The sequence below is a fragment of the Lolium rigidum genome, chromosome 2 (assembly GCF_022539505.1).
Source record: "Lolium rigidum isolate FL_2022 chromosome 2, APGP_CSIRO_Lrig_0.1, whole genome shotgun sequence".
NCBI lineage: Eukaryota > Viridiplantae > Streptophyta > Magnoliopsida > Poales > Poaceae > Lolium > Lolium rigidum.
In genome coordinates this window covers 124606515-124633854 of record NC_061509.1, presented here as the reverse complement: position 1 = coordinate 124633854, position 27340 = coordinate 124606515, and the positions used below count along the sequence as shown (strand labels likewise).

At 45.2% G+C, this 27340-nt stretch overlaps 2 protein-coding genes across 3 annotated transcripts; one reads left to right on the top strand and one right to left on the bottom strand.

Annotated features, from left to right (window-relative positions):
* The first annotated feature begins 164 nt into the window (after positions 1 to 164).
* LOC124692317 (heparan-alpha-glucosaminide N-acetyltransferase-like) lies at positions 165 to 11525 on the top strand. 2 transcript variants are annotated; one of them, XM_047225655.1, is made up of 14 exons: positions 165 to 481; positions 617 to 852; positions 7718 to 7855; positions 7965 to 8046; positions 8138 to 8214; positions 9237 to 9343; positions 9583 to 9694; positions 9776 to 9892; positions 9977 to 10068; positions 10167 to 10233; positions 10332 to 10410; positions 10508 to 10599; positions 10705 to 10848; positions 10978 to 11525. In XM_047225655.1, exons 2-14 carry the CDS (start codon positions 679 to 681, stop codon positions 11002 to 11004), a joined length of 1308 nt encoding a protein of 435 aa, XP_047081611.1. In that variant the 5' UTR covers positions 165 to 481; positions 617 to 678; the 3' UTR covers positions 11005 to 11525. The 2 variants fall into 2 exon arrangements, with proteins under 2 accessions (XP_047081611.1, XP_047081612.1); XM_047225656.1 differs by lacking the exon at positions 165 to 481 and having other exon boundaries at positions 797 to 852; positions 10725 to 10848.
* On the bottom strand, positions 11313 to 17193 carry LOC124692316 (acetyl-coenzyme A synthetase, chloroplastic/glyoxysomal). The gene is made up of 18 exons (XM_047225654.1): positions 16815 to 17193; positions 16393 to 16539; positions 16154 to 16309; positions 15910 to 16032; positions 15656 to 15824; positions 15346 to 15428; positions 15118 to 15219; positions 14958 to 15046; positions 14753 to 14843; positions 14360 to 14473; positions 13571 to 13647; positions 13404 to 13482; positions 13234 to 13302; positions 12975 to 13150; positions 12820 to 12876; positions 12620 to 12710; positions 12421 to 12519; positions 11313 to 11921 (listed from the first exon to the last, which is right to left on the bottom strand). The coding sequence occupies exons 1-18, from the start codon at positions 17025 to 17027 to the stop codon at positions 11736 to 11738; spliced, it is 2121 nt and encodes a 706-aa protein (XP_047081610.1). The 5' UTR covers positions 17028 to 17193; the 3' UTR covers positions 11313 to 11735.
* Between the last annotated feature and the right edge of the window lie 10147 nt (positions 17194 to 27340).

The window sequence follows — 27340 nt, the reverse complement described above, 5'->3', positions numbered from 1 at the left end:
AATACTGAGATGGCAAATGGTGCGAGAAGCCGAGAGATGGCATGGCAGTGCCAGCCCAAGGCCCAATCTGCGTCAGTAGTTGAGTGCTGTAAGCCATGAGAAAAGATAAGAAGGAAAAGGAAACGCGGGAAAGGCATGCCAGTATATATCTCCATCAACTCCTCGACTAACAAGGGAGGCAGCAGATCCGAACGCATAACAGAACTCCGAACCAAATTAATGACACCCCACAGCAAACTTAGCGGATAGAGTGGCGTCGGAGTCCCAGTGTTCCACGAGCAGCGGAAACTGGGAAGAGAAAACGAGAGATAGGAGGAACTCACAAGTTTTACAGATGGAGGAGAGCAGGAGATAGAGAGATAAAAGAGAGGACGAGAAAGCGAGAGATCCGAAAGTTTGTTACGCTTGGCAACTGAATCGGAGTCCAAACAAGAAAGGCAAGAGAATCAAGGAAGGAAGACAGGTGCCGACTAGTGCCAAGGTAAGGGAAGGCAACGAAAGCTGGGAAAGGAAGACTCTCTCTACCCCTATCTATCTTTCTCGCCGCGTCTTTAGCTGAATCTCGTTAGCTGTTGTTCACTTAACATAAACGCGATGGTGATGGATGGGAATGCAGGGGCGCCATTGCCCGGCCGCGCGTCGACGCACGCTCTGTTCTGCCGGCAGAGGAGGACCGCCATGGGCGGCTACGAGCTCGTCAGGAGCGACGACGCCGCGGCCACAACGCCCGATCTCGAGTTCGGCGGCTCCACCAGCTCCAAAGCCGAACCCCTGCCACCGCCGCGGCCGCCATCGCCCGCCGCACGGCAGCGGCTCGTCTCCCTCGACGTCTTCCGCGGGATCACCGTGCTGGTACGTACCTCCCGCGATGTTAATGCTCCTTGATCTAGTATTTGTTCTGCTGCGATGTTGCCATTGGTGTTTGCTGCGCCTTCCCTGTCCATCCGTGTTCCTTTCTTTCATCAATGATCCTGCCGTGGACCAGCTAGACCGGTTCATTATTCGCGATGCGTGAACTGTCCGTCCACTGTCGTGTGCCCCGCGCATGGTTGTTGCCCTGTTCTTGCTCTTTTCATTTGTTTCTTTGGCTTCTCTTTTCTCTAGGAGACGAGACGGCATAGGAACTTCGTGTGCGCATCAACTTTACTGTACTATTGTTCCATTCACTCATGACAACTTTGCCCGCAAAAGGAACATGTCGTAGGAACTTTGATCGATTTAGTCATGTATGGCATGCATAGAGGGATCCGAGTCATGGTTAACTTGGCCAATGAAAGACAAAGCACAAAAGATGCAGAGTTGCTTAAAGCAAACCAATCAGCCATTACTTGTCAGGTTTAGCACCGTATGGACGGATGTTTCTGGCTGTCGTGGCCTGCAAAGTGCTCCGCATTTGCGGTTCAGGCTTTTGTATCTGGAAACAACGGGTAGAATCACAGATGTTGTTAGCCATCGCAGGCCCCACAATTAAAGAGACCTCTCGTCTCAAAAGACCGGTCTGACGGGAGGATAGCTACTCTCCTTTATAAGGGTATGTCCAATGCATAGCCTCAGGGGTGTTGCCTCGCAGCTTTATCTTGGTTCGGGTGGTCTAAATTAGATTCGGATAAGGAGGCAGCCTCTTCAGCCATAAAGTGAAAACTGAGTGGAAATGTGAGAGAGAAAGAGAAAACCAAATCAGCTTTTGAGAGAAAGACATATTAATGGGACCATAACATGACATGCATATGTCAAAAGTTTTATCCAAACCTAGTTGGACAGCTGCCTCCATTGCTCATGCCCTTACCAATAGCCTTCTCTCGCTGGCGAGGTAGAACTAAAGTCACAAGTAACAAGAACACTGAAATGCCATGGGAATTCAAGGCAAACCTTAAGAACACAAAAAGAGGAAGGCGTGGAAATTAGGATGCTGCGATCAGTTGTAGCTGAAACGCAATAATCTGTAAGAAAGTGAGCGTGTGGATATTGCAGAGGGATAGTTGAAGGAAATTTTTCCAGGGAGCTCGCCTCCTTCCAAATTCCAATACCATAGCCACAGGAGAACTTACAATGTAATGAATATGAGAATCCTTCATAATCTTTCCTTCTATTCATAGTGGACAGCATAGCCGGGATAGCAGGAACCAGCTAATATGTGCCTGCACGCCTGTGTTCGAGCCTCCATGCTCGCAAAACCAGTTTCTATTCATTTTATAAAATTATAAGCCGAGCGATTCTTCTCCTCTGGTCTCTTTAAAGTTTCAAGTTAAAAGAGTTTATGTAAGTTGAAACCAAAACTGTTTTTGTTTTCATTCAAGAAGAGAATCGACTCACGATTTCGATGAACGGGAAAATTACATTTAAAAATTAAGTGTTCTGATTTTTTATTAATGAAGTGGAAGGAATGCCATATTACAATGCCACCAATGTGGCATATACTACATTAAACCTTGGTAATTAAAGATTGTGTGAGATAGTAGTTTTGACAGGGATTTTGTTGCATGACCTCTTTCCTTAAATTGCTTCTTTCGAAAAGCATACTAATAGGAGAAGTCCAAACAAAATAAAAAGGATGATAGTTAGAAACAAGAGATCATCCAAACCCTACCTCCCCTGCCGCCCCCCTCCCGGGCGGTGGCGGAGGACCCCGTCCCCAAGCCCCAGCAGCCGTCCCTCAGGCCGCCGCCGCTGCTGCCGTCTCCGGTGGCGGTGGCGGCGCCCCTCCCGTCAAAGGACGATGGGGTGGAGAGGGCTTCCGCGGCAGCGCATCATGGGAGGTGGTGAGGCGCGGGCTGAGGACGCCGGGCAGCACGGCTGCTTGGCCGTGGCCTGATGCACTTCGCCGATCGCCATGGTGGAGTGGGTGGAGCGTGGCGGCCTCCGCCCCGGTGGTGGTTCGACGGTGGCGGTGATCTACGCATGATTTGGGTCCTCTTGGTCCCAATCATCGCAGGATACAGGGCTTCGGCCAAGCCATCATCGGTGCTCCGCGCCGCCTCTTCTTCTCTGGTGATCCGGCAGGAGTGACTAGCGCCGTGGGGGCTGCTGGTATAGATTTGTTTTGGTGGCGGTCCTCGGGTTTCTCGCATGCGAAGATGAAAACCTAATCTGGCTGGAGTGATAAGTTCCGGAAAGCTCCGCTGACGAATGGAACAGTGCATATTTTGCCTGGAGTTTGCTGGATAGGGTGGTATTTGGTCGCGCGCACCCGTGCTTTTATTCCGATTGTTTAGTTCCAGAGGAAGCGGCGTGAAGCTCTATTCCGTGTTCACATCAAGTGACTTTTGGTCCATGGTGAAGTGAGAAGAAGGAATATCATGAAGGCCGGATTGGTGAACTAGCTAAGCGATGTTGGGGGACTTGCTTAGCATTCCAGGCTCCGCAGCAGTGGCATGAAAGTGGGGGCGGCAGCACAGGTGAAGTTCAAAGTCCTACCTTTCAGGGTGAAACCCAAGGTCTGGCATTAACTGGTTGTGCCTGTCAATGACCTTGTTGAAGGCATTGTTTTGAGAGCGGGGACTATCTTCAGGGTGAAAAACCTAAGACCTTTGGTGCGATGATGGCGCTGGTGCACCGTTCCCTTCTTGGATGCGTCGCTTTTGGAGAGTCTGTATTTCAGGTGTTATCATGGTGGTGGATGTATTGCTGTTGCTAGGTCTGGGATGCTGTAGCGGGACTTTTATTTCTTACTTTTCTTTTCTCTTTTTTGGTTATGTGAATCTGTACTGCTATTAGGGTGTTACGTTGTTGCAGAGGCTGGGTGGTATCTTTTGATATTAATATATTCTCTTTATCGAAACAAAGAGAAAAATCTTCCTAACTATAATTTGTATCCAACATGTCAAAACTCACTAATGGCCCCTTCCAAGTGGAAACAGTTCATGGAAGTTGGAAGCCCCGTTTGATTTTTTTTAGAGAGACAAAAGGATTGCCTAACGGTGTTCTGAAAAATGTACACATTACGTTTCTTTCATATCTCCTACGAGGTTAGCCCGATTTACGAACGGTCGAATGGGGCATAACGTAGAGATTCGAACACGTGGGCATAGTGTGTCCAACCATGATAAACCTCCAACCCTCAAGGCACCACATGTCCACATTGACCAATCTAGGAGGCCATCTAATGCTACATTCTCTTGAATTACCACCATTCCATAGTGAGCAGCTAATTCCTCTATCTGTCAGCATATAGGTAAATAGATTTGGGTTCGTTGTTGAATCAACTTGAAACTATTTGCACTTATATGGGTTCCAACCGCGTTGCTTGGGCACACCGAGGCTGGGCCCATCGTGATCACAAGGTGGTCATTGGTATGTATGTGGACAAGGTTCGGGAAGGAGTAGTCTTGCTAACATTGTCAGATCTCACACTAGCTGGTATTGCTCCCCATGCTATCGCTGAAGGTGGCAAGGATTTCCCATGGTGAATGAAACACCACTTCTTATGAGGTGAAAATATGAGATCTAGCCTTTATATGTCAGACCTAGTAAGGACCATACTTGTATTGTTACCTTACTCTAGGCGTTCTCATGTCTATATTCCGGGCTTGATTGGATGGGTCTAACATCCGGATTAACGATCTTTGTTCTTGCCAACGCAAAATCTACCTTTATTAAACATACATGGATCCTAATGGAGCTGCGGCTCCTGATGGAGCTGAGTTCAACAACTAGCATTATCCACATGAACTTTTACAGGCAACGTTTCTTGTCCATCAGCGTTAAAATCTCAGCCGGCCACGTAGCAAAGCATCGTTCAAAAAGTTTGGAATCCAAATTGAGCAGGTAAATTCGCGTCCCGGCCCGGAGGCACATATTCCCCCTCGCGGGACGCGTACTGTTCTTGGCCAAAGCCCAAGGCAGGTGGCCTCTCGACCGGGAATAACCCAGCCCAGGCAGCCAAGGGCCAAGGACACAAAAGGGGCGGTGAATCGATACTGAACAAGTACAACAGTACAGCAGATTAGGAGACAAAGAACAGTTGCCATATGACAAACAAATTGCTGGTTATCATTGTTTCGTTCCGATCGACGACAAAAGGTCGTGCTTAATTATTTCCGAGATGGCCACTGCCAGAGCCGGAGACCATCGCAACACAACCTTTTTCGGCTCTGGCTGTAGTGATTGCTTCTTTATTTTCTCTTTTTTACTGCCGTGTCAAGCACCCAGAGAAAGGTGCACGGCCACGTCTGCTTTTTCTTTTCAGCGCAGGATAGCTATATCTCATCCTTTGGCATTCGACTATTCCTGAGCATAACTAGTGCCTCTCACAGCGTCACACAGTCAAGATCCAGCAACCTTTGGTGGTGTAATTTTAGTGGGGTACAATAGAAATATATTTGGAGTAGCACTCCTTTTTTTTCTTTTGAAGCAGAGACAAAAGACTTGCCTCATTTCATTAAATAAGAAGAGAGTTTCACAACCCTCCCAACCCTCCCGCACCCCCAACCCTCCCAACCCTAGCCGCCTCCCGCCGCCGCCGCCGGGGCAAAGACCTCGGGGTGTGGTGGCGGCGGGGGCCCTTCCTCGCTGTAGCGCAGTGGATGGCGGGCAAGTTCCCTCCTCCTCGACGCTGCGACCGGTCGGCGTGGATGGATGGGCGGCGGCGGCCCGGCGCTGCAGACTCCCTCCTCCCGTCGGCTCCCCCCGCAGCACGCCGGCAGGGGCTGGTGGTGGGCGGCGGCCAGGCCTATGATCTACGCCATCCCCCCTCCCCCCCCCCCACCCCCCCGGCCTCTCACCGGTGCGTGGAGATGGTCTCGGGCTTCTCCCGCGATACGAGATCGCCCGAGGCAGCAGCCTTGGGTTCGACGGTGGAGGCGGCCTTCTTCTTCACCGGAGGAGGTCGGCTGGTTGCTGGGGTGGCGGATCACGAGATCCCTCTACCCCGGCGATGAAGATCTAGTTGACGACGAGCTAGCGGCGAAGGCGCCACCGGTGAACACCGCGCCTTGACTTCGTTCTTGGCGGATGATGGCCGCGGCTATTGGCGTCGTTCCCCTGCGAAGGCATCATCTTTGTTGGCCTCTCCGTTTGCTCTCGCCGAGTTGGGGACTCGCGGCTGTCGGTGAAAACCGTGTCAAGATTGGCGGGCGATGGCGGCGTTAAGCGTCGCTTCCTTCTTGAAGGCATCGTCGTCGCAGTCCGCGGGAACTCACTCGTGCTGCTCCGGGGGAAACCCTAGATCCAGCAAGGATCGGACGATGACGGCGTTCCATGCGTCGTGCTACCTCTTGCGACATCATTTTTGGAGCAGCGGCTGGATGGAGGTGGTTTTTGGTGGAGTGGTGTTCATCTACCACGTTGTCATCGATGATTCTCAGCGGCGTGGAGCCGCGGAGTATCGAAGACGGGCGAGGACTGCTGGACGCGGGCAGGATGGTGGAGTTGTTTGGTGTTATGGTGACATCGACGGCAGGCCTGGCACGGTCAATGCATTGATCTCGCTTGGAGATGGGTTCGAGATAAACTCTGCGACGTGTGCAATGGCACACCCACAGGGTTTTGCTTTTTGGATGATGTGTGTTGTTGTACCGTCAGGGAGTATGGCCTTGTTCATGGCCCCTCCTTCATCGTAGGTATAGCGAGTTGTCGCTAGGAAGGAGGCTTTGAGTTGATCTTTGTATTCCCCTTGTAAGGCATTGCGAATAATTTAATAAAGAAGAAAGCTGTGTGCATCCTTTGGATGCAGAGGCTGGGGCTATGCTCCTTGATCGAAAAAAAGAGTTTGACAATAAAGTAAAGTAAAACCAAGGGTACAAGGGGACTACTCTCCCATTATTACATTTCACAAATGCTTGCCATCCGCGGCTATCCAAAGCCTAACCTCACTCTTAATGGAGCTAAGAAGCACCGTCCTAGGGGCGGATTTGTTACGGAACACCCGTGCATTCCTCTCATTCTAAATGGTCCAACTAGTGAGCATGGTGAGGGATGATGTCGCCTTGCGGTTTGGGACATCATTACTTGGCAAGCTAACCCACAAAGTAAGAATAGATAGGTCCGTGGTCCAATTGGCGGTGTTGATGGAACCAAGGCGGAGCCACTCCTTTATCATCCCCAAACCCTTTTGGAGAAGCGGCAATGGAAAAAGAGGTGTGCCGCCGTCTCTTGAGTTTGCTTGCAAATGGGGCATAGTTCACAATTATTCCAACCTTGTTTTTCAAGATTTTCCGCCGTCCATAGCCTATTTTGAATGGCCAACCAAACAAATAATTTAACCTTTGGAGGCGCCCAGGACTTCCACACGACCTCGTTGAAAATGGTAGACGTGGCCCCAAAGAATTGTGTCTTGTAAGCCGAAATGATGTGTACTCCCCATTAATTGTTAGGTTCCACACAATGGAATCCTCAATATCTTCATCCAGATGCACATTGCTAAGCTCAACCCAGAGCCGTATGAATTTATGAAGGGAGTATGGTTTTGGGATGAACACTAAAATCGTTAATAACATAAAATAATTTTCAAATTCTGAAGTTTTTTTAACAACATACATGTCCATATCTTTTCTGTACCTGTAAAGATTCATGACAAAGAAGACATATAGTGTGTCCTGAAAAAACTACACAGTACTTCTTTTAAAGAAATCATCAACAAATCGTTGGGAAAGAACTATTAGCTTGTTGACTTGTATCCCTTACAGTTGTTTGGTGAAGCAAACTGAGAGTACCTTGCATAAGAAAAGTAACTATAGCATTGTCCATATCTCGCTAACTGAAACATGTCGCCTTGCTGCAGCTTATGATCATTGTTGATGATGTTGGAGGATTTCTCCCGGCGTTGAACCACTCTCCTTGGAATGGTGTAACTGTCGGCGATTTTGTCATGCCTTTCTTCCTTTTCATAGTCGGGGTCTCTTTAACACTAGCATACAAGGTATAGCACACTACTGACTGAAGCCACTAAGAGCATGATGTTTGCGTTCTTTCAAACTAACCAGTTAACATGCTGTAATTGAATTAACTATGCGATTCCGTGTGTACAGAGGGTGCCGGACAAACTAGAGGCGACTAAAAAGGCTGTACTTCGTGCGCTCAAGCTGTTCTGCCTTGGTCTTGTACTCCAGGGTGCTTTTCTAAAAGTTCTCTTTTGAGTAATATTTCATCCTAGATTGCCATGACCGATCTAGCTTCAGTTTATGAGCTGCTACTTATGCAGGTGGGTTTCTTCATGGCGTCCGCAGTCTCACTTTTGGTGTTGATATTACCAAAATACGTTTGATGGGTACACTGCAGGCATGTATCCTTCATATGTACTTTTTATTTTGAAATGGTGTATATATTAATTAGGTAGAAATAGTAACATTAGAGATCTAATCGTTGACTTGGTGACTAGAGCTCGGGGTGTTGAGCTAGCCCACCCAGGAACGAGTTGCAGCTGAAGCATGCTCGGACTAAATGGGGGTGTTATCCGCGTGAAAAAAATGCTGGAGAGGTCTCGTCTATCTAAGAAAGTAAAGCCGGGAACAGAGCTAGGGGTGCCAGCTGGGCCATGACCCCCCTATGCTAGGAATTTTGTTGAAAGACGCTCTAGAATATATATGAATTGATCCCTAAATTTTCGAATATTTGCCTACCTGCCTCCCTCCAAGAAAAGTTTTGTTCAATTGGCCCCCTCCAAATAATATTTCTGGCCCTGACCCTGCTTATAGCTAAGAGAGGAATCCTTCTCCCATCGGTCAACGTTTTTGAAATAGTAACATTACAATCTGGCAAGGCCAGGTCCAACAACCAGGCTGGCGCTGCCCACTGCAAATCCCCATCACTCCACAGCTCCCTACAAAACTTAGCTAAAACATGGACAACCATGTTTGCCCCTCGACTGACTTTCTGAATCCTAAAGACCGGTATCTGCTCCAGGAGATGATGAGTATCTCTGCAAATTCATGATTAATTCATCAACAACCTCAGTACAACCATACTCAATAATCACGGGAGCTGCATTTGAATTAAAGATGCCCTGCATTGGAAGTTCGAAACGTTGCACAATACGCTGCCAAACCAAATGATCAAGCCCTGTCCATTTCTTAAAACTCCACCCCATGAAGCCCTGCCAGTTTCCTTCATACTTTTCCCAGCCCTGCTCCGGAACTGTCCATTTACTTTACTCATCCCGGTATAGTTCTTATATATTTTCTTACAACAAAAAAGATCCTTGACCATTTAGGACTATACAAGCTTCATTATACAATATTATTATGACTTCGAGAAAATATACAAGTCATTTTGATTATCATACGATGTTCTCTTTTTTGCAGAGGATTGCAATAGCTTACCTTGTAGCTGCTCTCTGTGAAATTTGGCTCAAGGGAGATGATGACGTTAATTATGGGCTTGATGTGCTTAAGAGATACCGCTACCAGTTGTGAGCTCATCGTGATATACCTCATTCCCCATGCATATTTTGTATCCTAAATGGTAACTAGTTAAACAGAATTATGAGTATTCATAAGCCCAGTGATCACGAAACATATGCCAGTGGACAAATCGACCATGTCCTTTCTGTTTGCTGCACTTTTACATTTGTTCTAGTGTCTAGAGGGACAATCTGCAAGGATTTCCTTTCTCATTACATTTCTGACATGTTATTCGATTTCCTTATAGGTTTGTAGGATTGCTGCTCTCAATCATGTATACTGTTCTTCTATATGGTATCTACGTTCCAGACTGGGAGTACCAGATTACAGGTCCTGGTTCTACACAGAAGTCATTCTTCGTATGTGTGACCACAACCTCTTCGTTTTATCTACTAAAAATGTTACACATCATAGACCTCATGCTTCAGTGAATTTGTTAGGTGAAATGTGAAGTAAGAGGCGATACCGGACCAGGTTGTAATGCAGTTGGCATGGTTGACCGTGCAATGTTGGGGATTGATCATCTCTATAGAAGAGCAGTTTATGCGCGTACCAAGGTATTATATGAATTGCAATGCAAAATCTCTCAAAAGTATTTCTTCCTCTCCCTTTTTTGAATACCCTATCACTGTTTACTGCAGGAATGCAGCATATATTCTCCACAAGGTGGACCTCTTCCACCTAATGCTCCATCATGGTGTCAGGCTCCATTTGATCCTGAAGGCCTACTTAGGTCATTAAATAACTAACTCTTCATCATTGTCTGCAATTTTATCTTTCTGCTTGGCTGTAGCTCCGCAAGTCCCGACCGTCTGTTTTTCTGCTTGTCAGCTCTGTTATGGCAATTGTCACATGTTTGATTGGTCTGCAATTTGGACATGTAATTATACATTTTGAGGTATAAAACTGGTATTTGTTTCTGCATATGTACATTTCTTCATGTCGAGTAGTAAAATATATTCTGATTTTTTTCTCCTGGGCTAAATTATCCTGCAGAAAGACAAACAAAGAATTATCAATTGGCTAATCCCTTCATTCAGCATGTTAGCAGTTGCCTTCTCAATGGACTTCATTGGTAAGGATCCACTGAACACTGACCTGACTCATGTCATCTTTCGCACAAATCCTAAGATGCATGAGGTAGATCAGAACATTTCTCGATTCTTATGCAGGAATGCGCATGAACAAGCCGCTATACACGATAAGTTACACCTTAGCCACTGCCGGTGCTTCTGGGCTTCTTTTCGCTGGAATTTACACCCTGGTCAGTCCTCTGAGCCTCTCTTACTACACCCCAAGAATTATCTCTATCACCACATCTGAACTTTGGGACCAAGTGGATGTTAAATCTAAGAAATTAATCCTTCAGGTGGACATGTATGGGTTCAGGAAACCCACCATCTCCATGGAGTGGCTTGGGAAGCACGCCCTGATGATATATGTGCTGGTGGCCTGCAACGTCTTGCCCATGTTTATACATGGCTTCTACTGGAAAGAGCCCAAGAACAACCTTGTAAGTTCGAGACCATGTCGTGCTTCTTTTGGCTGCTGATTTCATTGGACGATGCTGTAACTGAAGTTGTGTTACACCTCCTACTGACGCACCTTTTATTTCGTGTCTTCTTCATCTTGTTGTGAACAGCTTAAGTACATTGGAATCAGAGCATGAAACTACAATAGCACGTAGGCGATTGGGGCCAAATATATTCGGCCTCGTTGTTTTTCTATGTTCGACCAGAGCTTGACGATTGATAAACTTCCCTGCTGCCTATTCTATCAGCAGAGATGACGAATGGCTGTTGTTGCCACTTGCAGGACTATTGCCCTCTCTGCGCTCTTAAGATGCTCTGTATTTTGTATATGATAAGCTCTGCAAGAGGATCTGCTCCGTTCAAATTATATATTTGAAGGAGCCTAATGCGCTTGTTCACAGGAACTGTAAAGATGTTAGAATGTAAAACTCACATCAAGTTCAACTGTATTTAAAAGGTTCATCTGTATTTTTTAGTTTAGCAGCACACTGCCCATGGCATAACAAACGATCAGTAGATGAGGTCTTGACTGTTTACTGCTTTTTAGCAGTATTGACAAGACTTATCTGTTACATACAAAAGATTACACAGTCTGACATTTTTTTCTATTGACACATCTTTATTGAGTAAATCAATACATAATGGAGGTCTCTCGGTATGTGAGGAGAGGTTCACAAAAGTGGAATACCAAACTGAAGATCATTACACCTCATTTTAATTCACTAGCCTCAGAAGAACTTGGTACTGCATATACGGAGACTAGTGGATATGCTATAATCAACATCATCCCATCATATAATCACATAGAAAAAACTGGAACATGCACGCATCCACGAAGTTGCATCCGCCACTCTAAATCCTTTACACACTAGCAATCTTTGAGGGCAATTAGCTGGTCAACGACACCAGGATCAGCAAGAGTGCTGATGTCACCAAGTTCATCCAACTGTTTTGCGGCAATTTTGCGCAAGATTCTGCGCATAATCTTGCCACTGCGGGTTTTAGGAAGTCCTGGCGCCCAGTGGATCTTGTCAGGAGCTGCAAATGCCCCAATCTGACACAGGACATGACAAATCATGTCAACATGAAAGTTTCCTTACTAACTTTGTTCACATCATAGAAAAACATATGAATGACAGGCAACGAACATCATTGAAGGGGCTCAGTTGACAAGGATATTTTCAACTCTGCTTGTGCATACATGTTTGGGTTGCCTTTTTTTTTCTTTGCCAAGTCTTCCTAGCCAGCATAAGATTAATACTAGGCTGAAGTATGCTCATCTCAGTAAGAATGTTAATTACTTTGCATGAACTACAGGCCATGTAATAATAGCTGGTCCAGTGGTGAGTGTACAATTGGGTGGCTTCACATTTTTTGTTAGTATTATTCACAATTTACTGCTGAATAGACAAACTTTTAAGGATCACATACATAGATATAAACGCAGAATTTTATTTTCTTGATAGTGAAAATAGTTTTAGAAATGATTGAAAATTATGCAATATCTAATAGAATGATCACAATAAAAACATCCAATAGTATCACAGATATACCTGATTGCGGACTTTTCCTATGAGGCTTTTTCGTAGTTCTTCACTATAAGGAACACCATCCACCAAAGTTACAAAAGCATATATTCCCTGACCTTTGACCTGAAGAATTTCTTATTACAATTTGAAGCAGATAATATATATGATGTGATACAAATACAATAGAAGTGCAAGGGATATGTAAAGTACTGGTGGACCATACCTCATGCTCAACACCAACAACAGCAGCCTCTGCACACTGTGGATGTGAAACCAAAGCAGACTCAACCTCTGCTGTGCCAATTCGATGGCCACTTCATATTCATATGGGCAAGATAACTCAGTTATAGCATCAAAATTTTCAACTGTCCCATAGTGAACTCAACCTCTAGAAATAGCAAATGAACCAAAGAAGCAGCTTACCTAACATTGATAACATCATCTACTCTTCCAGTAAGCCAGTGGTAACCATCTTTGTCCCTGACATAAATATATTAGAAAAGTAAACCATATTGTAGTAAACTTTAAATACACCTGGACCTCATTATCATATTGCTGGAAATAATTCAACAAGTTACCTGCTGCAACCATCACCAGTAAAATAGTAGCCAGCAAATGGCTTGAAGTACGTGGTCTCATATCTGTCATGATCTCCATAGAGGGTCCGGAAAGCCCCAGGCCATGATTTCTTAATGCAAAGATACCCGCTACATTCTCCTTCAATCTCCTGTCCTTTCTCGTCAACAATGACTGGCTGTAATAAACCATACAAATCGCAAGAGTTTTAGAGAAAATGTGCGGTTATGCATCTTTATTTCACAGATAAGTTGTGTTTACCTGGACACCAAAGAAGGGAAAGGTTGCAGAACCTGGTTTCTGAGGCCAAGCACCAGGTAAAGGAGTCATCTGCGGGGACATTTACATCAGTTAAAAATTATATTTCGAGATCAATCACTTTATTGTCTCATAAAAAAAAATTGACAGGCGTGGACTATAAAGAGACTTACCATGAAACCACCAGTTTCAGTCTGCCACCAAGTGTCCGATATGGGGCATTGTGAATCCCCAACAACATTGTAGAACCATCTAAATCAAGCAAAGCATGCATGAGAACAACCTGTTACAAGTGTGGCTGTATAGTAATCTTTAACAATTGATAATTTTTCCCATGTACCTCCATGCACTAGGATTAATTGGCTCACCAACGCTTCCCAGGACTCGGAGAGATTTTCGTGAATAGCGTGTAACATACTGCAAAAACATACGAATTAATAAGCAAAAAAGGTGATTTCCACAGAAAACTTACAAATAGAAAGTGTATGGGAGTAACTAATACGATTCTTCTTGTCATGCAAAACAAATTCAGCCACTGAGTTTTTTTAAAGTGTTCTGTAATTGTAACCTCCGGGCTGGATTCTTTCCAATCATTTTTAGCAATAAATATTTCAGTGTAGCCGTTTTGGAAAAAAAAAAAGAGCTCAGTCTGGCAGAAAAAGTGTTTATCAGTTATCACTTAATCTAAAAATACTGCATAGTAGCAACAGCTTGAGAATTTTCAGTTGAGGAGTCATAAGAGATTCTTAGCAAGTGAAGTATTCACATATTCAATAAGCAGTATGTGAATTGTTGATGATTTATATTAGGTTGACTGGGTTGTCGAATGCAGATATATCAGTAACAATGCAGACAAGCTCCAAAACAAACTTCCAACACGAATCAGGCGGTTCAGTTCATATTCAGTGGAACTAACTCTTTGGCAAATGTTAGTAAATAAGAAATTGAACTACAACGTTGATTGATCATTTAAATTATTAACTAGATGGGTTAGAATAGTGAATTGTTCTTCCGTCAATCAAAGATAAACAGATTTGAGCATGGCAGTGGAGTTAGAACAATGCCATCCAGCATCACCTAATGGCCTGCTCACACCATTGGGAGCTCGCTTAAAGAACCACATGCGTACCTCAGGACCATCACGCATAAGTGAACGGACGAGTGTTGGTGCAGTATAAAATATCGTCACCTTGTACTTGTCCACAATGTCCCAGCACCGACCAGAATCAGGGTAGTTTGGAGTCTACATGTACATGATCCAAAAGCATATTTAGGCATAGTAAAATTGAAAACAAGCCCACAGATAAATTTATCAAAGAAAGCAAATTGTGTTTAAAAAAAAATACATACAAAAAGTAAGAGTTGTCAAGCATTTTTTCACACAAAAGTAGATAGTCTAGTGAACAATGATGACAAGACCAAAAAACATCAGGTCACTAAACTTTCGTTTGTTTATCAAAATTGTAGAGATGTCATAAATTTCACAAAAAAGTAATTAAAAATCTTTTAGAAATATATATACCCCTTCAAAAACAAGAACTGAAGCTCCATTCAGGAGTGGACCATATGTCACATAACTATGTCCGGTAATCCAGCCACAGTCTGCAGTGCACCTAATGTCAACAAACAATGGAATGCATAAGGGAAAATAGCACCTTCTGTGAGTAATTCTCCAAACAAACATGTTTTATACTCTACATGAGTGAAAAACAACAATTGTGATTTACCAGTATATGTCCGTTGGCTTGTAATCAAATGCATACTTAAATGTTGTTGCAGTATACACCATATAGCCCCCAGACGTATGCATCACACCCTACAAATTTATTAAGAGATATTAATATTCCTGTAATGTGACAATGGAAAATCCAATGTAACTAAAAGTACCTTAGGCTTTCCAGTGCTACCACTTGTGTACAATAGAAACAATGGATCCTCAGCATCCACCCATTCAACATCGCACTTGGTAGGGAATTGAGTCACAACATCCTGAAATACATGTACAAGTAAATGATAGATTACAGTTATCTGAGGAATGAGGATACATGTTTAGGCTGAAATAACAGATGATATTCGAAATGTTGATGAGGTTCTGTTGAAGGGAGAATCACGTACCTGCCACCAAACGTCCCTTTCAGCGTGCCATTTTGTGTCTTCTCTCTTCATTGCTGACTGGTTTTCATATGTCAAACAAAGACCTACTCAGCACAACAGTAGTCACTAGTCAGCATCGACAAACCATATATATTGGACAGTGTTCAGTTATATATCGATCTGACAATGATCATAACCATTGATCCCATTGGCCAGCATTGACAATATACGGATCTGACCCTAATATTCACAACTAAGCAAGGATAACCCCTTTAACCCAACAATAGCCCAAATTGTCTATGCTGTACTGAACACGGATCCTATTACATACCTACAGAGAATCCATTCTTCTCACTTTCCACCAGAGCAGCATCTACTATATCTTTGAGAAGAATAGGCTTGGCCCCCCTTTTCACCGCATTGCAAGTGAGCACAAGCTTAGGCTTGCAATCAACAATCCTTTGGGCTAGCGAATCCGCAGAGAAGCCAGCAAACACGACCTTAAAGAAAAGTTGGGATGCATCACATCATAAAATGAAAACAGGACCAACCAGGATAACACATAGAGCTATTAGTAATCATTACCGAATGGACAGCACCAATACGTGCACAAGCAAGCATGGCAATGGGAAGCTCCAGCAACATCGGTAGGTAGATGACCACAGCATCCCCCTTGCCGACACCAACACTTTTCAAGTAATTGGCAAGCTACCATAAAGCAGAAACTGACATATTAGATTCGGCACCTGCCCTGAATTTCTAAGAGAATCCACATCCCTTGGCAAATTCTTATTTTTTAACAAAACCATCAGATGTGAGCCTGCATTACCTGGCAAACCTTGTCCAAGAGCTCAGAATAGGTGAGCTTCCCATCCTGACCAGGCTCATTGCCCTCCCAGTACAATGCGATCTTGTCCCCATTTCCAGCCTCGATGTTGCGGTCAACAGCATTGTAGCATATGTTGGTTTTGCCTCCTTTGAACCACTGGTCAGTGCCAAGAACAACTAGATGATTCAGAATTCGCTAGAAATGCTAAATCTAGTCAACATCCGTCAGAGAATGCTTACGGTGATCTGGACGGGACCCTTTGTGACGTCGAGGTTCTCAGAGCAGACCTCGCTGGGGTTCCACTTCTCCTTCCAGTAGAAGGTCTCGGCGATCTGGGACCAAAACCCAGCCGGGTCGTTGATGGACCTCTCGTACATCTCTCGGTACTGAGACAAATTATGAAAGATCACAACTTTATCACATCGCAGTCATGAAACGCAGCAACAAAAGGAAGCACAAACTAAGATGAATGCATCCTAGCTCCTAATATCCCAGCGATGTTGCTGTCTTTGTCTATGTCTGTCACCAGAAGACGATCCAGCAATGTCCTTGTCTGACTTTTTACCCACGAGTCTTGATCAGGACGAAACGAGTTTTGTGCGCGGTTGCATGGCCTCCAAAATGCAAAGCGCAGAAGCAAGCGCCTGAGTTGAGTTGATACCTGTTTCGGGGAGGAGACGAGCGCGTTGGCTGAGAAGTCAGGGCTGGGGAAGATGAGGTCGTGCTCCTCGTCGGCGAGCGACTCCCCGAGCACGACAGCGTTGATCCCGGAGATCTTGCCGGCGCCGGAGGGCAGCTCGGACATGGACTCGACGTGGCGGAGCTTGTCGGGGGAGGCGCCAGCCGGCTGGTCCGGGGTGGCGCCGGTGCCCATGGCTGGCCCAGGCGACGTCGGCGGGGGTCGGAGGAGGTGGTCGGGCGGATGGGAAGATGCAGTGAGATCCAACTCCAGGCGGGGGGCGGCAGCAGCGATGGCCACCGGGAGAGTATATATATAAATAAAGAGAGATCCGTCGATGGATGCGACGATCTCCGAGCGACTCCCCGCCCACCCTCTTCCCCGTCTCCACCTCCGCTACCGGCCAAGTCGTATGTTGACTTCCCCTCTCTTTTTCTCTCTTTCTGCCTTCCGGGTGGGCGAAGGGAAGGGGCGAAATCAAAACGAACAGTGCCACCCCATTGGCTGGTTGGCACTTGGCACAATAAAATGGTCAGCATAAATTTCTTGCAAGGAGAGTTGAAGAGAAAATTGGGACTTTCCTGGTTTTTTTTTTGCGGGACAAGAGAGATTTTATTAAATTATGGAAGAAGTACAATCCTTATAAATAGTGTCAAGTAAAACGGGAGGATAGCTTCTAAGCCAGAACTGGGTTTGGTTTGAACTTCTTCCCAGATGAGCCAGGCTGTGACTAGCTCCGTTTTGACTTCTATCTATCTTCCTAACACTAACATCTCTCTCCAAAACAATTCTTAATGCTCCTAACCAGGTGTACCAGCGATGAAGTTTCTCTACCTTCTGCCAACAACATCTTGACTGCCACAGCACAGTCCATCTCTAAGTCGATCGCCTCCGTCGACCAGCTAAGTGCTAATCTAAGACCTTCGTCACAAGCCGCAAGCTCCGCCTCCAAGGTACTTCTATCTCCTGTTTTTAGCTGAACCTTTTAAAATTAGTTATGACTAATTCAAATAACTTAGGTCCGAGTCCGTTGTAACCTATGCTGCAACTCATCATTAGCAAAAATTACGAAGTAAATTTAACGATCAGGAGATATTTTTCTACTTGCAATCTCACTTGTAACCGAAAAAAATCCAGTTGCAATCTAAATTGTAACTGAAAAAATATTAATTTTTTCGATAAAGAAAATATATTAGTATCAAAAGATACCAATTACACCCGGGCCTGTGTAACAACACAATAACCTAATAATAGTATGGATGCACATTGCGAAAAAATGAAAAAGAAAACTAAAAGAAGAAAAGTCCCGCTACGGTACTCCAGCTCTGGCAGCAACAATACAACCACCACCAAGACAACATCTGGACTCCAGCCTCTCCAAAAGTGACGCCTCCAACAAGAAAACGGTGCACAAACGGCACCGTCGCCCGATCAAAAGATTTTAGATTTTCACCATGAAGATAGTCTCCGCTCTCAAAACAATACCTTCAACAAGGTCATTGAAAGGCACAACCAATTAAAGTCAAACCTTGGATTTTCACCCTGAAAGGTAAGACTCTGAACTTCACATGTGTTGTCGCCCCCCACTTGCATACTGTTGCAGCCAAACCCAGAATATCAAGCAAGTTCCTCAATACCGCAGAGACTCAAACCTCCATCGTTGTTCCTCCAATCTGGCTTCATGATATTCTCCGCCTCTGATTTCACCGTGGACCAGAAAGTCATCTCATGCCAACACATAACAGAGCTTCGCGTCGCTCCCTCCAGAACCAAACGATCGAAATAAAAGCATGTGTGTGCATGATGTCTACGCACGCTTCTATTCCTGTAGACAGTGTTGGGCCTCCAAAAGCAGAGGTTTGTAGAACAGCAGCAAGTTTCCCTTAAGTGAATCACCCAAGGTTTATCGAACTCAGGGAGGTAGAGGTCAAAGATATCCCTCTCAAGCAACCCTGCAATTACGATACAAGAAGTCTCTTGTGTCCCCAACACACCTAATACACTTGTCAGATGTATAGGTGCACTAGTTCGGCGAAGAGATAGTGAAATACAAGTGATATGGATGATTGTAAGTAGTAATTGCAATCTGAAATAAAGATGGCAGCAAGCAAACATGTAACATAACTTGTTGGAAACGGTGTTTCAATGCTTAGAAACAAGGCCTAGGGATCATACTTTCACTAGTGGACACTCTCAACAATGATCACATAAATAAATAACTTCTCTTCACTTGTGCTACTTCAAACACTCTCTTGTTGGATAACAAACACCATTCATTGTGTAGGGCTACAAGAGCACCCTCAAGCCGGAATAAACAAGCTCCACAACTTCATAAAGGAATCACACACGACGCGCACACTGTCACCGTCACACCATGGACAGAATCCGGAGTTCATATTTAAGTAACCTCTAGAGTGCATAGTAATAGTTAACTTCATAATCTACAAGAGATCACAATCATAACCTACGCCAAGTACTACATGATGCACACACTGTCAACATTACATCATGGAGGAGGAATAGACTACTTTAATAACATCACTAGAGTAGCACATAGATTAATAGTGATACAAAGCTCATGATCACATAAAGATCACACCATGGGAGAGAGAGATGAACCACATAGCTACCGGTAGAGCCCTCAGCCTCGGGGGAGAACTACTCCCTCCTCATCATGGGAGACAGCAACGGCGATAAAGATGGCGGTGGCGTCGATGGAGATGACTCCGGGGGCAATTTCCCGTCCCGGTGGCGTGCCGGAACAGAGACTTCTGTCCCCCGAAACGGAGTTTCGCGATGGCGGCGGCGTCCCTGGAGTCTTTTTGGAGTTTCGTCAATTGGTGTAGGGTTTTTACGTCGCGAGGGACTTTATAGGCGAAGAGGCGGCGCGAGGGGGTGCCTGGGGGGCCCACCCCATAGGGCGGCGCGCCCCCCTCCTAGGTCGCGCCCCTGTGTGGTGTGGGAGCCCTGGGCCTCCCCTCCGGCTCTCCTTCGGTGTTCTGGTCCGTCTCGGTGAAATAAGATGTTTGGCTTTCGTTTCGTCGAATTCCGAGAATATTGCCCGAACAGCCTTTCTGGAACCAAAAACAGCAGAAAACAGGAACTGGCACTTCGGCATCTTGTTAATAGGTTAGTTCTGGAAAATGCATGAAATCATTATAAAGTGTGAGCAAAACATGTAGGTATTTTCATAAAACTAGCATGCAACATCAGAAATTATAGATACTTTGGAGACGTATCAGTGCACGACTGAATACCTCCCGATCCAGCAAACTCCAGGCATAAGGCACACTGTTACATTCGCCAGCGGAGCCTTCTGGAAATCCACACTCCAGCCAAATCCAGAGGGACATGCATCAAGTGGATCTTCGTCTTGGCGCGAGAGGAACCCTAGGACCACCACCATTATTTGTGAGAACAGCGGCCCCCACGCCACCAGTCACTCCTGCCGAATCACCTGAGAAGAATAAGGCAGCACGAAGCACCGACGATGGCTTGGCCGAAGCCATGGTTCCTGCGTCGATTGGGGCCAAGGTGGGCCAGATCGCCGCCGCCGGAGGCGATGGACGCCACGCTCCACCCTCTCCTCCAGGATGACCGACGAAGTGCATCAGGCCACGGCCACCGCTGTCGTGCCACCCGGCATCCTCAGCATGCGCCCCACCGCCTCCCATGGAGCGCCACCGCGAAGCTCTCTCCATCGCTTTGTCCTTCTACGGGGGGGGCGCCTCCACCGCCACCGGAGTCGGAAGCAGCGACAGCCGCTGGGGTTGCGAATTTGGGGGCCTCCGCCGCCACTCGGGAGGGGAGCAGCATGGGAGGGTTTTTTCCAGATAAGATCTCACGGGAGTTCCAAAAAAATTAATTACAACATAACTTATAACTTAAGTGCATGAATCACGATGGAAAATAAGACGACAACAAAATATACAGTTATAAAGTTTTCTCAGCATCCATTTTCATTTTAAAACATCATTTTGTGAATCCGTTGTACATACATAAAACTATTTGCGGTGGCCACATGGAAATGTTGTTCTCTTACATTTGCTACAAAAAAATCCAGTTTCATCAATTTTCACATAATATTTTATTTTTGGGAGTCAATACCATGAATTTTTATAGTACCAAATAGTCTCTAACGATTATAAAAATAAAGTCTAACTGCAACAACAAATGTTTAAGATCTTTAAATTCTTTCTTTTTCAAGATACAATCATATACTTTTCTGAAGGCAGCCGTACTAAAAAAAACATAGATGTAATACACATGCATGTAAATACCATAAGAGGGTTCTCCCATAATTTTGATCCACAATGCCAAGGTTGTGTGAACGATGCAACTGTTAAAGTATTCAACTAACATCGGTAAAAGTATCAACACCAATATTTTGTTTCTTATTTCCAATTTAGATACTTGGATTTGCATGAAAGAAACCTAGAAATTCCATATACCATAAAAATCCAGGATTGAAAACTATATCATATTTATTGGTAGTAATCATGGATACTTCCAAAAAAATATTTATTTATAATAAGCACTCTTATCAATATAAAAGTAGGGTTAGGTACTGTGTAGGTAGGTACCTAACTCAACATTGTTCCATTTTATTGCCCTGTAGTTAGAGGAGAACAAGAGAATTGATAATGATGGTCTATATATATATATGCTGGAGGTTGTTTATCAAACCGGTTGCGGTACCTAGCTGTCCATGGAATGAATCAATTGACTCCGCCCAATAAGGGATCGTCTTGTAAATTTTCCTGCATCACATAGCATCTGCTTCGTTCTCCTGCACGAGGTGCGTAGATTATGATACTATCCTTAAACTCGCTCCCCACGAGCGGCGACAGAAGGTGCCAGCCAGAACAAAGGGATAGCGATCGGCGCAACCGCTACCGGTAGCAAAATATTGGCACATCCACATGAAAAGTACGTGGGCGCGTCACACTCGCGCAGCTGGGCAGGCGGCTTAGCGGCCGGGCTGCACACCCGTTCTATTTCGACCGACGCCGCGATCGCGGTAGGTAGCCACGGTTCTATCGGAAAACTCTGAACTTGCGAGGAGCTATGGCTGATTGCAACTACGTGCTGACCACGACGGGACGCGAAATTGACAAAACTGACCCGTCGGGAAAATTCAGCATAAAGTTAACATATCTGAAAGATATATTCGGATTTAATTCCCTTGTACAAAGCCTATAGTAGGGGTTAGGGGCTTGATAGAGGTGTTGATTGACTAGACGTTCCGCATAAGCCCGCTAAAGTATAGTTTAAGTTAAACCAAACTAATTGCTAACAATGATTCTACAACTAATCTGACCTATTTTCTAGCTACAAAGCGGGCCGCGTTTCTTTTTTGAAACAAGACAAGAGATTTACCATTTTTTTTATTAATAGAGAAGAGGTTTAGAGTTTTAGAACAAATGACTAGGACATGCCCTAGGACTTTATCAAAAGCCTACTCCCCGTATTAAATTGCTCAAATCTTTAGCACCGGCCAAGCACCAAGCATGGGTCTCGTCTTTGATCTTGCTGATGATAGCATGTGTGGCGAAATGGTAATGGCGGAAGACTCTAACGTTGCGCTCATTTCAAACTTCCCAAGAGATAAAAGCATCACCAAGGATGCCAAAGCTTTCCTATGTTGACCTCTTTCTAAGGCAATATTTGTCCACCACATATCAATGTTTGGCTCATTGATCCACGACTCCAGGGGTCTATCATGAATACCACACCAAGCTAGAATCTCTTTCCAAATCCGCAAGGTAAAGCGATACTTTTACATGAGGTCGTCCGCCGTTTCTTGTACTTGGTTTCACATAGGACAATTGTCACAATTCTCCCAACCTTTACATTGAAGCCTATCCGCTGTCCACACTCTATTTTGCATAATCAACCAAGCGAAAAATTTACACTTTGGAGGTGCCCAAACTTTTCAAACTGTGGAGTTTAGGGAGATTGAAACTAGGCCTTCAAATTGCATCTTGTAGGCCGAAGAGGAGGAATATTTTCCATCATTCGTGAACTTCCAAGTAATGGTGTCCGGAACATCATGGAGAAGGTGCACGTCTTGAAGGAGTCCCAAAAGCTTGAAAAATTCTTCAATGTGTGGCACACCAAACTCATGAGAGATCTTGATTTGATTGACCCAAAAATTGTTGTGGAGAGTCTTGAAGAAGAAGTATGACAAGAATCCCCAACCAAAAATATTATAAATGAACATTACTATATCGGCATTATTTTTGTCAACTTCTTAGCCTCGCCAATCACCCAAAGATGGGTCTCGTTCTTAATTTCCTCGAGGAGGACCATTGGAGACGCTTGCTTGTTTTGAAAAAACTCGTGCATTTATTTCATTCCAAATGATCCAAGAAGGAAGCAAGGTGAGCAAAGCAAAAGCTTTTCGATGTGAAATGCGCCACTCGACGTCGCGAGCCACCAACTCTCCATGTTGTGGTTTGGACAATGTTGAAATTGAGATCATAGAGGACAAGCCAATCTTTGACACTACAAAAAATCCCCCCTTACCCGATGACATGGGTTGCCATGTCAAGTACTCAGTATTACCATCCCTAGTACGAAGTTCAAGATGGAATATGCGAAAGCCCATGAAGGAAAGTACATGAAGCCGAAGCCTAGTTACTATGTAAAATAGGAAAGCTAGGCCCATGTTGGGTAAACCGAAATGTACAATGTAATCGACCTCGAGGTGGACTCCGAGACCTATCCACTATATAAGGGTTAGGAGGAGCCACCGAGGGGGGACGAGATTCACAACCCGTGCTACACCTGTAACCCTAGTTTTCTGATAATACAATATCAACGATTTACACCCTTGATCCTACTTTCGTCGACTGCCTGGTTTGGCTGACCGGTCTTTGAATTCACCGGCGTTCTCCTTCCTCAAAACCCAAGTCCATCGTCATGGGAATTGATAAGGTTACCCCTTGTTAATTGGCTCCGTCTGTGGGGAGCTTGGACGTTGAAAGCATGCGTTCGACGACCTCTTCTTCGAGCAACAACTGGATGAGATCTGGTGATCAGGTGTGTTTGGGCTCAATCGATTTTCGTCTGCCCCCGCCGGCACATCTCCTGGCTTTTAGTAACTTTAGCCGAGGGGTAGATCTGGCGATTGGAAGCTTTGACTTCCACGTCGGAACACAAGGAACTTTCCACCAATCGGAACCGATCTGTTCGAGTTCAACGGCCGAAGCATCGACACCAACAACTGCAACATCAACATCATATGTCGGCTCCGTAAGCAAAGAATGATCAACTCCGATGACGCGGAGTAATGTTGGCTCCGCTGGAAGCTTGGGATATCTCGTCGATCTATTCGACGGCGTCTCTTTCGGCACCAAGAGAGACGCATCGTCCACTCGGGTGCTCCAGCACACGAACTCAAAGAACATCGACAACGGAGACATCGCAGACTTCGGAATCAGGAAAGTCGACTCGTACCCTGATTTTTGTACTAACAAGATCTACCTAGCACATCATCAAGTGTTTATGGTCGATATAACTTGACTCCCCGGTGAAGATGGTTATGTCGAAGAAGATTGAGATGCAGAAGAGGAGTACGATAAAAACGGCAACGTCGGGATAGACCCTAACCGTTTTAGAATCGGAACGGCGTCTGAGAAGAACGGCAGCCGAGGATATTGGTAACCACAATACCGATACTAGCGGCGATGCTAACGCTAGTAACGCCAATGTCGGTGCAAGAAACGGCACCGCGGATACGCCACATGCTGAAGGTTCACGTGGGCGGCAGAGACCACTGCTGGAACTCCCGCAAGCAACTTGGGACAAAGTGAAGGATGCCATCGAAGGCAGAAGTTTTCTGAGGTCTAACGCTACCTGGGATGAGCTTATGGCATATTAGTACATGTTGCAGATGCAGAATAAAGAGCCAAGGAGGATGAGGCGAGAACTTGATGCTCGCAAGGAATGAGACGACAAATCCAGTCGTAGGTGATAGCTCCAAATTTTAATACTTTTACTGAGATCTTTAAGTATGCAATTAATCATATTGTCACTCGTTTCATGCTCCATCTAGCTACATCTATGCCTATTTTGCGTACTTACGAGTTCTTGTTCACTTTCATATGAGCTTTGCATATTTAGTAATTTTTAGTAGGATTTTATTACTTTTTCCTTTGTCTTTTACATGTGCGTAGGTGTTATGGACAACTATGGATAAAGAAATCCAAAGGGATCAAGAGAGGGAAATATGGAAGAGTTGCACGCACTAGACTTAGTCATTTGAGGAGTGAAAATGTGGTATTTTTTCAGCGTCTCAAAATAAATATCTACGACCATGGTGTTGTAGCTCTCGTCCATACGAGTTCAACGAGCCCAAGAACATTCAAATCGGAGTTCGTACGAGGAAATGGCAGCCAAAGTACAAAAGCATCCAAATCGAATAGCGACGACAGGTCCAACCGTATTGTCCACCCGTACCATAGGACTAGAAGCGTGGAAAATGCATTTCTGGACGCGTTTCTTCACAGAATCTGTCCCCATTTGTTCCTAGATCTTTCTTAGATCATAGGCAACGTGGGTGGTGGGGGGGGGCTATTGGAGACCCCTAGGCCTATATAAAGAGGGGATGAGCCAAGGGAGAGAGCACCCATCACCACATACCTCCACAACGGAGCCCTGCTACCTTGCAAACTCCATAGTCGCTGCCTCCACAAGATCTCATCCATCACCACCACTCAAGAGGATAAGGGGCTTGAATCTTGAAGGATTCAACACCGATTTACAACATCCTCATTATCAACACCATCTCCAACACCGATTGTGGCACCCCCGAGATCAGAGTTATACTGAGATGTTATGTGTATTAGTCATGCGATATGAGGTTTACTGGGGTTACTACTCCCAGGCCGAATCACATCGGCAGGAAGTCCACAACAGGGACTACACCACCCCATACTGCCAGGCTAGGTTTGAGGGCTACTGGGGTACCAATCCCATGCTGAAATATCGGCAGGCGCCAATAATACCATTGGCACATCTACACCTCAACCGCCCTGCTAATCATAACCAGAACTACATAACAATGAGCTCGAGAGTCTACAGTGAGAGAATAAGTAACACAATAGTGACTCTACGACCGAAAGCAAATTATTGCAACTCTTAACAGAGTCAAGATCCAAAATGATTACACGCAGAGGTCACTGACCTGACATTACATCAATCAATAGAAGCAAGTTATACTATTAGACATAGCAAGATAGCAAAAGGCCTAAGAGGCTAGGAGCATTAGACGTCCTATTCCGGAGCCCCAAGTGCTGCCTCGGAACCCCAAGCTACTCGTCGATGTCAACGTAGACACCATCATCCATCGAAGCACCTTCGTCTGAAACAAAAGCATGCAAAGCTGAGTACAGGGACTCGGCAAGACTTAGTACAACCTTTTAGCAAAGAGGGTATGCGAGGCTTTATGTAGAGCTTCTTTCGCGTAAAGCCAGTTTCCTTTTGTAATAGAGAGGGAGAGTAGAAACTCGACTACTCAGATCATTTAAAAGGGGATAAGAGAACGATATAACTAGCTCTTGTGATCATCATATTGTATCCACCAAATCATCGTCATCATCTGAAACCACTCATCTCGAATAACCCCCTCGAAACCCCGGAGGAGGGAATCCTTATTCACATTGTTGCCAAGTTTTACTATTCGGTTCATGTTATCTATGATCGCGTCATCCAGCTCCAAGTCATCCATAACCGTGGACACGGATTTTCGAAAAGATTTAACCCTGCACAGGTGTGCAACTTTGCCCACACGTGACGACCGTCTCCATTAGCCACATGATGCCCTTCAGGTTGGGCACTGGCGGAGGGGTGATCGCCGACAACCTTTACGTTACGTCGACCTATTCCATGAGCCACGCCAAAAGGGTTTAACCCGCCATCGTAAGCTGGCCGTCTCTGACGCGGAACCGTTCGTTGTCTACGGAGGTTGGATTCCTAGGGACTTTAACCCCAGGGGACTCTAACCACAGGAGACTCTAACCCCCAGCCAACCCCGGCCACATTCCCTACATGTATGCACCTAGTTGCAAACGTTTTCACACACTCATGCGTATGGCAAATGGAACACCCAAATTAGGTAGCTCATGGATAGATCTAAGCAAGTTAGTGAGTCGACGGGAGTCCCACACCTCCATGTGTGGTTGTACGCTCAGTCTTGGATCAAGAGACGGGAACTCGGGTCCTAGGGCGACACAAACGAAACAACCCACCACATCCCAATGTGGCCTCTCGTTGGAGCCTTTAATCATATTCATCAATCATCTCCACACTTACTACAACAACATGTCATGCTTGAATCATTTCATTTGAAGGCTCCAGTCCGAAGACCGGAGCGAATAGCGTAACAAACTAAGCATGGCTAAGCATAGAGATATAAAGGCTCTAACGAAACACATAAGCCAAACCTAGTTATGCTAAGAGCAGTGGATCAGGGTATTTTGGCTACAAGGATAGAACATGCATTT